We start from the raw sequence: 12,030 nt of genomic DNA on the forward strand, positions 1-12,030 counted from the left end.
GAATGGGAGCCCGTGACGCTGCCCCTGCCGATCACCACCGCGGCCCGGCCGGTGACCACTCGGATGCCAGCCACCACCGCCACCCCCACCACACCCACAGTCACCACGCGGCGGCCAGTGACCCCCTTTCCTGGCCACTTCCGCCCCACCGGCCCCTCGGGGCAGCACCCTGTGGAGCAACGCCCCTGCCGCCGGGACGAAGTCATGTGCACCAACAAGCAGTGCATCCCCCAAGACTACCTGTGCGATGGCGAAGAGGATTGCGCTGACGGGAGCGACGAGCGGAAATGCGGTGAGGCTGCGTGGCACGGGGCAGGAGGGCACAGACCACGGGGCAGGCGGGAATGGGGCCTGGAGGGTCCTGGCAGGAGGGGCAGCTGGAAATAGCAGAGAGAAGCAGGGCTGCAAGGAGCTGCAGAGGGCACATCTAGTGCAACCCCTGCCTGAAGCAGGATCAGCCCTGTCCAAACCCTAAAGCCATCATCTAAACTCTTTGTAAACCCCCCCTCCCGTCTCGTTCACAGGCACCCCCAGCCCGTGCGAGCCCAACGAGTTCAAGTGCCGGAACGGGTACTGCGCCCTCCAGCTGTGGCTGTGCGATGGCGACAACGACTGCGGGGACGGCTCTGACGAGATGGGCTGCCGTGAGTGCACCTGGCCATCGGCTCCGGGCAGCGGGGGGGTCACGGGGCGCCCAAGGGACGATGGAGCTGCTGGAGCCTGGGGCCGCATAGTAGGATGCCACTGTCCCCGTACTGCAGTGCCAGGCCAGCCACCCTGCCCACTCGCTTGGTAGCAGCCACCCTGCTGCACTGCAGCCCTGCTGCAATGCAGAGCCCGTTCCCCACTGCAATCCACTGTACTGCAGCCCTGCTACAGAGCTGCTCCAGGTCTGCAGCCCCACTGCACTGCAACCACAGAGCCCCTTCTGCGCTGCAGCCCCACTGCACTGCAGCTGCACAGCTGGTCTCAGACTTGTGCTGGCCAGATTGGCCTCTTTCCTGCCAACGCTGGAGGAGGTGGCATTGTGCTGCTGCATGTGCAAGGCAGGGGGTGTTGGGGACCCGGGGGCAATGCCGTGTGGTGCTGCCCCTGCCCGCTAACGCTTCTGTCCCTGCAGCCACCAAGGCCCCCGGTGACACCTGCGGCCCCAACCAGTTCACTTGCGTGTCCAACCACACATGCATCCCTGCCAGCTACCACTGCGACGAGGAGGTCGACTGCCCCGATCGCTCCGACGAGTTTGGCTGCAGTGAGTGGGGGTCCTGGCTGTGGGTGGAGGGTGGCAGGTCCTTGCCGTCCATGAGGGGCTGGGGGAAGCCGTGTCTGCTTCCCTGGTTTGGGGGTGCCATAGGGGAGCCCTCCTCACCCCTCGGTCCACCCCCAGCACCCCCCCAGGTGATCACACCCCCTGAGGAGTCCATCCAGGCCTTCCCCGGCCAGACGGTGCGCTTCACCTGCGTGGCCATCGGCGTCCCCACGCCCATCATCACCTGGAGGCTCAACTGGGGGCACATCCCCGCCGGCAGGAGGTGGGTCCAGTGCTCCCAGCCAGTGGGGTTAGGAGGGGAAGCTCTGCAGCATGCAGAGGTGGTGGACCTTTCCCATCACTGCTGCCATGTGGACGGGCTGTGCAGTAACATTGCAGTGCTGGGGAGTGTTGCAGTGTGGGAGGGGCTCTGTGCTGGGTTTGCAGTGTGGGAGCAGATCTACAGCGGGTTGCAGTGCAGTGGCCGGGCTGGGCCCGTGCCCGGGGCCATCGGCAGGACCCCCCGGCACTCAGACCACCCTCCAACCTCCCCAGAGTGTCTATCTCAAGCGAGAAGGGACGCGGGACACTGATCATCCGGGATGTGAAGGAGGCTGACCAGGGCGCCTACACCTGCGAGGCCATCAACGCCCGCGGCATGGTGTTCGGCATCCCTGACGGCGTGCTCAGCCTCACGCCCCAGCGTGGTGAGTCTGGCACAGCTCCGAGCCCAGGGGTGGTGTTCCCAACCCATGGCGGGTTCCCTGCTTGTGCCCACCCGGGGCATCCCCCTGCCCGGCTGGGATGGTGCCAGCGCTGCTCGCGGCTGACGTCTCCGCACCACCCGCAGGCCCCTGCTCCGAGGGCCACTTCCACATTGAGGGCACATCCAAGTGCCTGCCCTGCTTCTGCTTCGGCATCACCAAGGCGTGCCGGAGCACCGGCCGCTACCGCCACCAGATCCACCTTCGCTTCGACAGGCCCGAGGACTTCAAGGGTGAGCAGGGATAGATGGCATGGGGTCCAGTCCTGGCAGATGGGGCTGGGCAGCTCCCCGAGCCCTGGGAGAGGCAGGTTTGCAAGGGCCAGGCAAGGCAGATGCAGCCGGGACCAAGACACCGGCCATTGGGAGTCAGCCAGGGGGGTCTTATCACCTCCAGCTCCGCTCGGAGTCTGAATCCCTGGGGCGGGAGGGGCAGGAGACCTGACGGGAGCCGGGGCACCGCAGTGGGCACCTGAGCCTTTCCTCCCACCTCGCTTCCCCGGCCAGGTGTGAACGTGACGAACCCGGTGCTGCCCGGGATGCTGCCCCTGTCCTCCACGCAGCTGCAGATTGACCCCGCGCTGCAGGAGTTCCAGCTGGTCGACCTGTCCCGCCGGTTCCTGGCACACGAATCCTTCTGGACACTGCCTGCCCAATTCCTGGGCAACAAGGTGATGGGCCAGGCATGGTGAGGGGCCGCCGGCGTGGAGCCTGGGTTGGAACATGATAAGAATGGAAGAGCTGCCCTTGTCCAGGTTCTGGTGTCATGCAGCACGTCTGGGTCTGGCCAGGGTTTTCCCTCCTGCTCCTCTGCCCCTTGCAGCCTCCAGTATTTAAGGTCTGGGAAACTCTGATTCAGAAGCCATGCTTCTCTCTCCTGTGCTCAATAGCAACCAATGCCCCTTTCCTCCACGCACAGGTCTGGTCCCTTGGTGGACCTGGGTGAGCTCCCACATCTCTGGTGGCCACGAGTGCCAGCTTTTAATGACATACTGCACCAGGCTGAGGAGCCTGGTTTCCAGAGTGCCCGGCAGCTCGGGGCAAAGCCCGAGGCGTGTGGGAGGGAAGGATGCCCAGCGGGCCTGCCCCAGGCTGTGTGCGGTGCTCTGATCTCAGCTGGTGCCGTGGCAGGTGGACTCCTACGGTGGCTTCCTGACCTTCAAAGTGCGCTACGGGTTGGCACGCGGCCAGCCAGAGCCTGTGCAGAAACCCGACGTGATCATCGTGGGCAACGGGCAGAAGCTCATCTACCGGGCACGAGTGCCCACCCAGCCATCCGCCATCAACCAGCGCCGCGTGCAGTTCACGGAGGTGGGTCCAGCAGTGCCCTGCGCCTGGCAAAGTCTGCCCAGGGGGGCATCATGTCCCCTTCCTTCCTGGGGCACTGGGGGGTCGGGGAGCCTAGTTGCCCTCCTGTGCTCCGTGGGTGCTCGCCCAATGCTGCCGTCACCTCCCCTGCGGCTTGCTCTGCTGCTGGGGGTGAAAGTGCATCTCAGTGGGGACCTGCCAGGCACGTGCTCTGTGCCAGGCAGGTGCTCTGCAGCCTGGAGAAGGGGGTCCAAGCACCATGCCCTGAGCACCTTCTGCCCTGATGAGCTCCTTAGCACGGCAGCTGCCCCCAGCACCCTTGTAGGACAGACCGGGGCTGCCTCGGTGCTCTCTGTGCCATGCCGAGTGCCCGAGGGGAGCATCCCAGCCTGTGCCGGGGGCTCCACAGAGCCGATGACCCCCCGTCCCGGCCGGCCTTTTGCAGGAGAACTGGGTGCATGAGTCGGGGGCACCGGTGAGCCGGGAAGAGCTGCTGCTCGTCCTGCAGCGCCTGGAGAGCGTGCTGCTGCAGACCGTCTACGACAACAGGATGGCCAGCGTGGGGCTGAGTGACATAGTCATGGACACCACCACGACCGAGGTCACCAGCCTGGGCCTGGCGCGCGGCGTCGAGGAGTGCAGGTGCCTCCCGGGATGGGAGCTGCTTTGGGGGGCACCAGGGAGGGTGCTCTGGGGGGGATCCTCCTATAGAGAGCAGCCCACTCCCCTGCCATTCACTGCTCCTATCCGGGGAGGATTTGTGCAGCACCTGGATGGCAGGATCAGGGCCAGCAGTGTGCTGAGCCTGGAGCCAGCCCCGGTGCTCCCTGCACTGCTGTCAGCAGCCCGTGCTCTCCCGTAGGTGCCCCACCGGCTACTTGGGCCTGTCCTGCGAGCGGTGCGATGCCCAGTTCAAGCGGGTGGCCGAGGGCCCCTACCTGGGCACCTGCTCTGGCTGCAGCTGCCACGGGCACTCCAGCTCCTGCGACCCGGTCTTCAGCTACTGCCTGGTAAGGACCCCGTGGCTTCGGACCCCCGGGGGGCTGGCGGGGGGCAGGGTGGTGCTGGGAGGAGCTGTACAAGAGCTTGGGCATTGCTTGGGCCTTTGGACTGGGCGGGTGCTGAGCGTGCAGCTCGCGCACAGGGGCCTGCACCCCAGCCTTGCTCTCCCCCCGCCCGGCACTGGCTGGGGTGTCTCAATGTCCCGTCCTGCCGGACTGGGGCCGTGCCTGTCTGCCACGGCCATGCCAGTGCCTCTGCTCTTGCCCAGAACTGCCAGCACAACACGGAGGGGCCCCAATGCAACAAGTGCAAACCCGGCTTCTTCGGAGATGCCACCCGGGGCACATCCACAGCCTGCCGGCCCTGCCCCTGCCCCTACACTGAGCCTGGACGCAGGTGAGCCCCTTCCCTGGCATCCCCTTGGCACTGGGCATCCCCTTGGCACGGCTGGGGCTGGGGTGACCGTGTCCGCCACATGCTCTGCAGGTTCTCGGACTCGTGCTTCCTGGACACGGACGGGCAGGCCACGTGCGACGCCTGCGCTCCCGGCTACACCGGGCGGCGCTGCGAGAGGTGAGTGCCAGGGGTGCCGGCCATGGGGTGGGTCAGTCCCAGCGACGGGCGGGGGAGCTCACGGGGATGCGTCTGACCCGTCTGCGCCTCGTCCGCTCCCCGCAGGTGCGCGCCGGGCTATGAAGGCAACCCCATCCGGCCAGGCGGGAAGTGCACCAGAGTCGGTGAGTGCCGCGGCGAACGGGGGTGTCTGTCTGCCAGGCAAGGCAGGGGGTCCCCGCTGGGAGGGGCGTCCACCCATCTGTCCATCTGTGCACTGAGGCACTCCTCTCTCCTTCCCCCGCGCAGGCCAGGAGATTGTGAAGTGCGACGAGCGGGGCAGCAGCGACTCCTCCGGCGGCGCCTGCCTCTGCAAGGTACGGTCCTGTTGCCCCAGATGAACCCAGGACGGGCACAATGAGGCGGGCACCGGTTGCTGCAGCCCCTGACTGGGGTGCTGGGCCATGCTTTGCCTTCCCAAGCAGTGCAGAGGACCCCGGGGCCAGGGCAGCTGGGGTGCCAGGCCATGCTTTGCCCTCCCAAGCAGCACGGAGGGCACTGGGGCCAGGGCTGGGAGCTGTCTGACCGGCCACGGGCCATGGGCATCTCTTCCACAGCCCAACGTGAGAGGCCGTCTCTGTAATGAGTGCGCGGCGGGGGCCTTCCACCTGAGTAACACCAACCCCGACGGCTGCCTGAAGTGCTTCTGCATGGGCGTCTCGCGGCAGTGCGCCAGCTCCTCCTGGAGCAGGGACCAGGTCAGTGCCAGGCCTCGTGGCTCCCAGCACCCTGGGTCTGTCTCCGAGCGAGCTCGGAGCAGGGTGGGGGGCACCGCCGCAGGCTGACCGCTGGGTCTCTGTGCCAGGTGCGAGCCGTGTACGAGGACAGCGAGCGGGCACCGCTCAGCCTCTCCAACCTGGCCACCACACGCACGGTCAGCGAGGGCCTGCGCTTCTCCGGCCCGTCCGAGCTGGCCTTCTCCGACTTCCACGCCCTGCCCCACGACGTCTACTACTGGGTCCTGCCCGAGCGCTTCAAGGGAGACAAGGTGCACCCCGTCCTGGGGCCCCTGGGGCGAGCACGGCCTTCTCCAGAGCCCCCTGCACCGAGTGCATGGAGGAGACTCTGGCCGAGGGCACGGCGGGCATTGAGCAGTGCTGGGAGAGGGCTTCAGAGATCAGGGGAAGGGGCTGAACTGCCTTGGGAGGTGTAGTGGGTGCATTAGAGGTAGGTGGGTGCTGGGGTTGCGCTGTGGGAGAGGCTGGGCTGGGCCCTGTGAGTCCCTGTCCCGGCCGAGCCGTGTCCATCCATCCATCCGCCCGCCTGAACCCCGCGCTGCGCCGGCAGGTGACCTCGTACGGTGGGGAGCTGCGCTACACAGTCACGCACAGCGTCTTCCCGGGCTCCCAGCCGCTGCCCCGCCAGCCTGACGTGCTCTTGCAAGGCAACGGCATCTTCCTGGAGCACTTCGCTGAGGCCAGCCCCGCGCCAGGCACCCCCACCACCATCACTGTGCCCTTCCGCGAGGTGAGAGCCCGGCTGCCCCCGTGCACCCCTGGGGCTGGAAATAGGCACAAGCCCTGCCAGCCGGGGGTGCAGGTGCTGCTAGCCCCCCATGGCTCAGGCCTGGGTGGGTGCAGATTTGGGGGGGCAAAGCTGACACAGGTGTCCACCTGCCCTCCTGTAGCGAGCCTGGCAGCGGGCAGACGGGCAGGACGCCACGAGAGAACACCTGCTGATGGCACTGGCCGACATCAACGTCTTCATGATCCGGGCATCGTACACGGACCGGCCGTCGGACAGCAGGTACCGTGGGTACCCACATGGCACTCGGCTCTGACCTGGGGGCACTCGGGGTGTGTGGGAGCCAGGCCTGCTTCCACAGGCCAAGGGGTCCTGTCTGCCTGGCTGAGAGTCGGGGTCCTGCAGCAGCCTCGCACGGTGCACACACTCATGCCGGTGTGGACATGCACACAGCTGCACCCGGGCACATGCGTACGCAGAGGCATGAGCAGGCACATGCACATAGGCATGCTGGCTAGCAGGCATGCACACATATGCATGCACATTTACACACATGCGTAGATGCATGCATGTGCACACCGATGCATGCCTAGACATGCTTCACAGCCAGGCAGCCAGGCCCCCTGCTCTCCTCGGGGTGGGCTCTGAGAGCTGGAAGGCTACTAATGGCCCCTCTCTTTCCCCTGTGCTTTGTTCTTTAGTCCTGCCAGAGCAGGTTGAGGGCTGTCCTGGGTGGTAGCTGGGGCCTAGATGCTGACAGGGAGGAGCGAAGGGATGTTGGCTGGTGCTGTGGGCAAAACCAAGCCGGCATCTGGCACCCCCAGGGTCTGGGTCTGCCAGGTGCTGGGCTTCTCGCACCCCCCTGAGACCTGCCCGCAGCTCCAGGGAGTGTGGGTGCTCCCTTGCGCTGCGCAGGCTGGTCTGAGCCCACTGGCCATGTGCAGGGGAGCACGTTGCACCTGCCCAGACCCCCGGGGAGTCTGCAGGTGATGGGACTGGCTTGGCTGCAGCCAGGTCCAGGGGGTACTGACCTGCCCCGTGGTTTTCCCTCTGACAGGATCTCCAACATCCACATGGATGTGGCCGTACCCCACTCCACGGGCCTGGAACAGGCACTGGAGGTGGAGGAGTGCACCTGCCCCACTGGCTACCGGGGCCCGTCCTGCCAGGTCAGTGGGCACTGTCTCCCCTTTCCCCACCAAACATACTGGGGCGGAGGGGCTGAGCTATCAGTCGCGCTGGCATGGCTAGAGCTGCAGCTGACCTCTCCATCGGGGAGCCCATTCAGCCCCCGGTGCAACGGAAGTGCCCGAGTCCTGCTGGGTCAGTCTGCACCCAGGTGCTAGAGGCAGCAGGATGCCCACAGCTCCCCAGCTCTTACCCCCTTGCCCTGGGAGACACTGGCCTGAGCCAGCGGAGCTCAAGCCCCGTGGCCGCAAGGCATGGTCCGTGCTCAGCCCTGGCTGGAGGGAAGTCCCCTCCATGCCCGGAAGCAGCACGCCCATGGCTGGCAGAGGCCAAGGGGTTCCCGCTCAGAGGCCGACGGGCCCCTGCCTGGCCCTGGGGGCAGCTGAGACCCTGCCCATCCGTGGGGCACGGGATGAGCTATGTGCCGTTAACCCCAGGACTGCGACGTGGGCTACACGCGCACCACCAGCGGCCTCTACCTGGGTACCTGCGAGCAATGCGACTGCAGCGGGCACTCGAGCGACTGCGACGCTGAGACCGGGGACTGCCAGGTGAGCTACGGGGGACGTCGCCTGCACCTACCCGGGACATGCTGGCGGGGCGTGGTTTGTGGGGCCTGTCCCAGCACGGAGCCGGCCCCTGGGGGCATTAGGGACTCTGCAGAGGGCAGCAGGGGGTCGGGGAACTGCTGAGGGCATGGCAGGACCTGTCTGTACCCGACGCCTCCTCTCTTCCCCCCAGAGCTGCCAGCACAACACGGAGGGGCCCCACTGCGAGAGCTGCCAGCCGGGCTACTACGGCGATGCCCGTCGGGGGACGCCCAGAGACTGCCAGCCCTGCCCGTGCCACGGGCCCTATTCTGCCAGCCAGTACGTGCCCCCAGCAGCCTCTGTCCTCGTGGCATCCTCTGCCCTCTCTCCACCGGCTGGGAGGACAGCCGGGCACCGATTGACTCTCTCCTCCTTCCTCAGGGCCACAAAGATCTGCTTCCTGGACACGGATGGGCAGCCCACGTGCACCACGTGCGCCCCCGGATATGTTGGGCGCCAGTGCGAGAGGTAACATGGGGGGCTGGGTTCTGCGCCAGCCTTGCACCTGCGGGGGAGTCCCCGCTCGCCCGTCCCAGTGCCCGGGGGCACTCGGGTCCCTGTTGCAAGGTCTCTGCTCTTTCACGGCGGCTCTGGGGTCTCTGGTGAGGCTGAACGGGGTGTCTCTGCAATAGCCTCTGTTGGTTTTGAAGGGCCTCTGGGGTCAGTTTGGGGTGGAGGCAATGGAGAGTACCTGGGGGTGACCTGATCCCCTTCCTGGCCCCGTGCCCAACCCCTGGCGGGATCCACGTGTGTCCGGGAGGAAAAGGAGAGCAGAGCACATGGGGCAGGAGGGGCAGATGCCCGAGTGGGCAGCTCTGAGTGTGACCCTTGCCCCCAGATGTGCTCCTGGCTATGTGGGGGCCCCCAGCCGTGAACAGCCCTGCCGAGGTGAGTGGGGGCAGCGGGCAGGGGGCTGGGGGGAGCCCGGCTCGGGGTCTGCGCCCAGCAGGTGTCGTGGGAGGTGGTGAGCAGAGCCCCTCTGTCTTGCCCACCCTGATGCCCTTCTGCCCCACTGCTGCAGAGCCAGATGACCCCAAGGGCGACTGCCGCTGCGACCCGCGGGGCAGCGTGAGCCGGCAGTGCGATGCCAGAGGGCAGTGCCGGTGCAAGGTAAGGCGGGGAGGGGTGACATGCGCCGAGAGACGCCAAGCTCCCCAACCTGCTCCCCACCCCTGCGTCCTCTGTGCTGGGGGTGGAGAAGAGCCCTGCTTGGGGGGACCCCTCTGCAGCTCTCCCAGGAGCTCCCCTTGGCCCCGTCTGCCCACGCGCTCACCCCTGCTGTCCCCTTTCCCCACAGCCCAATGCGGAGGGTCCCTCGTGCAGCAGCTGCCGGGCCGGCCACTTCCACCTGAGCGCTGAGAGCCACGAGGGCTGCCTGCCCTGCTTCTGCATGGGCGTCACGCAGCAGTGCACCAGCTCCTCCTCCTACAGGGACCTGGTAAGATGCCGCGTCCCGCTGCCCGCTGGAGCCTGACAGCTGGGCCCTGAGCAGGACTCACGGCCGCTTGGGCATCTCTTCCCACAGGTCAGCACGCCCTTCGCCCCCGGGAACTTCCAGGGCTTCGCGCTGATCAACCGCCAGCACAGCACTCGCATCTTGACCGGCTTCACGGTGGAGGCATCTGGCGAGGGGGCCCGGCTCTCCTACCGCCGCTTCGGGGAGATGGGCCAGGAGGCCTACTACTGGCACCTGCCTGAGATCTACCAGGGGGACAAGGTATGGCTGGGTGCAGCCCCGGGCTGGGGGCTCCTGCATCCCCCTGCCCCTCTCTGTGGCTTCTGGCAGTGCCCGGATGCACTGTGGTGTCAGGCCACGTGCTGTGTGAGGACACCCAGCGTGGGCAGCACGTGCACATCTGCCTTCGGGTGCCCAGTGCTAGGTGCTCTGGTGCTTCCCCCATCTCTCACCTCTCACCTCCCCCTCCTCTCCAAGCCTGCGCCCAGGGCCCTCCTTGTGACCCTCTGGGGAAGGGAGCGGGGCTGCCCTCCTCCTCGCAGGGGACAGGGGCTGCCCTCTGCCCCCTCTGCTGCCCCTCCGGGGGCTGGTCTGGGGCTCCTGGGTTGGTCCAAGCCCTGCCCCAGTGTCTGTGGGGTGCAGTGACCCTTCCCTGGGAGAGGCAAGGGGTCTTAGGACCTGCCCTCAGAGGGACGTGGGCAGCCAGCAGAGCTGAAGCCACCCAGGCCAACCCCTGCAGCCAGCCTGGCGACTCCAAGCCAGCTAGGATGCAGCGCAGAGCACCTGGGCCGGGTGACCAGGGACCTCCGCCCCCACCCCATCCTCGGCTTCCCTTCACCCTGCGGTCCCTGAGTCCCCATCCGAGGGACCCCCCCACCCCAGACTGCGGTGAGACCCGGCTCTGCGTGCCCGGCCCCGCGTGCCCGGCTCTGACTCCTGGGTGTGCAAAGAGGGCCCAGCCCCGTATTCAAATGAAAGCTGGATTGAAACCAGCTATAAAGTTATTACACATTTTCAAGCACTAGCTTTGTAGCTGGTTGGCTCTTTCTATAGCTGGATGGACCTTTTTATGGCCGGTCTACATTTATTGCACAATTCACCCGTGAGCTGTGTAACAATTACTTTGTACGTGTGGCCAGTCTGCATTCATTGCACGATTGACCTGCGAATTGTGTAACGATTATTTGGCACGTGTGGCCAATCTACGTTTCTTGTGCGATTGACCCGTGAATTGTGTGACAGTTGCTTGGCACGTGTGGGTGGTCTGCATTTATTGCGTGATTCACTGGTGAATTGCGTGATACATGTAACGGGTGGCTGGCAGGGGCCTGAATGCCCAGCCACAGGGACCTCCATGGTCTGCCTGGAGATCCTCGGGGACTGGGTCCGGTCAGCTCCCGGGGGCCCGTTTCATCCCCAGCCGCCTGCTGCTCCGCGCCTCCCCCCTGGAGCTGCCCCAGCCGTTAGCCCCTGAGCATGGCAGCAGCCGGGGAGCGGGGACTTGGGGTCACGCCGGCCAGAGGGAGATGGGACGTGCAGAGGCAGCAGGTCTGGGCACTGCAGGGAGCTCCGGGGAGACTTGGTCCCCAGGACTGGGGCTCTCTCTGCTGCAGCCCCCTCCCCTCCTCGCTGCGCAGCGGGGCAGTGCGGCGCGTCTGGGGCGTGGGCTCCCTGGGACCCTTCGGGCCGACATCTGCTGCGGGGGCGGGGGCTGCCTCGGCTCCAGCTGGAAGAGATTTCCTCCCTGTGCCGGCGGTTGGGCCGGGACGTGCCGGCCGCAGGTGGGCTCCTGGCTCTGGTTGCGTGTCCTCGCTAACCCCGTTCTCTCCTTCTCTGTCTTTCTCCTTCCCTTTAAGCAAAGGGAAACCTACTTTGCCCGGATGCGCCGCGCGCACAAGGTACCGAGCACGCTGTGTGCCGTGGTGTGATGGGGCGTGAGCCGGGTAGCGGGACAGGGCATTGCGATCTCTCGCCCGAGCCCAGGGCACGCGACCGTCTGAGCCCTGCTCGGACCAGGCTGGTCTCGCGATGCTCACATGGGGCTCGGGGTGGGCCCGGTGTCACAGAGAGGAGAGGTGCATCCAGCTGTGCCCGAGGTCGGGAGGCAGGGCTGAGCCCCATCTGGTGCCAGCCACCCTGTAATAGGGTAGCGCTCCGGTGTCCGTGCCCGGCCTCGTGGTCACAATGGCCTCGGACAGCATCGTGGCTGCACATCTTACTGCAGCGGGCACAGCTCAGAGAAGACCCCCATCCCCCCAGAGCCGTGCCAGCGGGGCCCCGAGCATGTTCCCCGGCGTGGCAGCCCCTGGGTCCTGCCAGGGGAGTCGTTATCCCCACGGCCGGGTCACAGCCCTCTCGTGCCGCCCCCAGAACAGCACGGCCCTCACGGAGGACCAGC

General features: G+C 66.6%; 1 protein-coding gene across 1 annotated transcript in view; it reads left to right on the plus strand.

Moving 5' to 3' along the window:
• Positions 1 to 12,030, plus strand: part of HSPG2 (heparan sulfate proteoglycan 2) — a 61,830-nt gene that overhangs the window by 9,466 nt on the left and 40,334 nt on the right. The window contains 26 exon segments of the mRNA XM_025203721.1: positions 2 to 292; positions 525 to 644; positions 1,121 to 1,252; positions 1,388 to 1,532; positions 1,805 to 1,956; positions 2,100 to 2,246; positions 2,520 to 2,683; positions 3,144 to 3,323; positions 3,766 to 3,962; positions 4,183 to 4,330; positions 4,591 to 4,718; positions 4,809 to 4,895; positions 5,001 to 5,059; positions 5,184 to 5,251; positions 5,492 to 5,632; positions 5,740 to 5,922; positions 6,222 to 6,401; positions 6,562 to 6,680; positions 7,456 to 7,567; positions 8,024 to 8,137; positions 8,328 to 8,455; positions 8,558 to 8,644; positions 9,015 to 9,064; positions 9,198 to 9,286; positions 9,474 to 9,614; positions 9,702 to 9,893. Of these exon segments, the coding sequence (XP_025059506.1) occupies positions 2 to 292; positions 525 to 644; positions 1,121 to 1,252; positions 1,388 to 1,532; positions 1,805 to 1,956; positions 2,100 to 2,246; positions 2,520 to 2,683; positions 3,144 to 3,323; positions 3,766 to 3,962; positions 4,183 to 4,330; positions 4,591 to 4,718; positions 4,809 to 4,895; positions 5,001 to 5,059; positions 5,184 to 5,251; positions 5,492 to 5,632; positions 5,740 to 5,922; positions 6,222 to 6,401; positions 6,562 to 6,680; positions 7,456 to 7,567; positions 8,024 to 8,137; positions 8,328 to 8,455; positions 8,558 to 8,644; positions 9,015 to 9,064; positions 9,198 to 9,286; positions 9,474 to 9,614; positions 9,702 to 9,893 (3,554 nt within the window).

The sequence above is a fragment of the Alligator sinensis genome, unplaced genomic scaffold, assembly GCF_000455745.1.
Source record: "Alligator sinensis unplaced genomic scaffold, ASM45574v1 scaffold512_1, whole genome shotgun sequence".
Taxonomy (NCBI): Eukaryota; Metazoa; Chordata; order Crocodylia; family Alligatoridae; genus Alligator; species Alligator sinensis.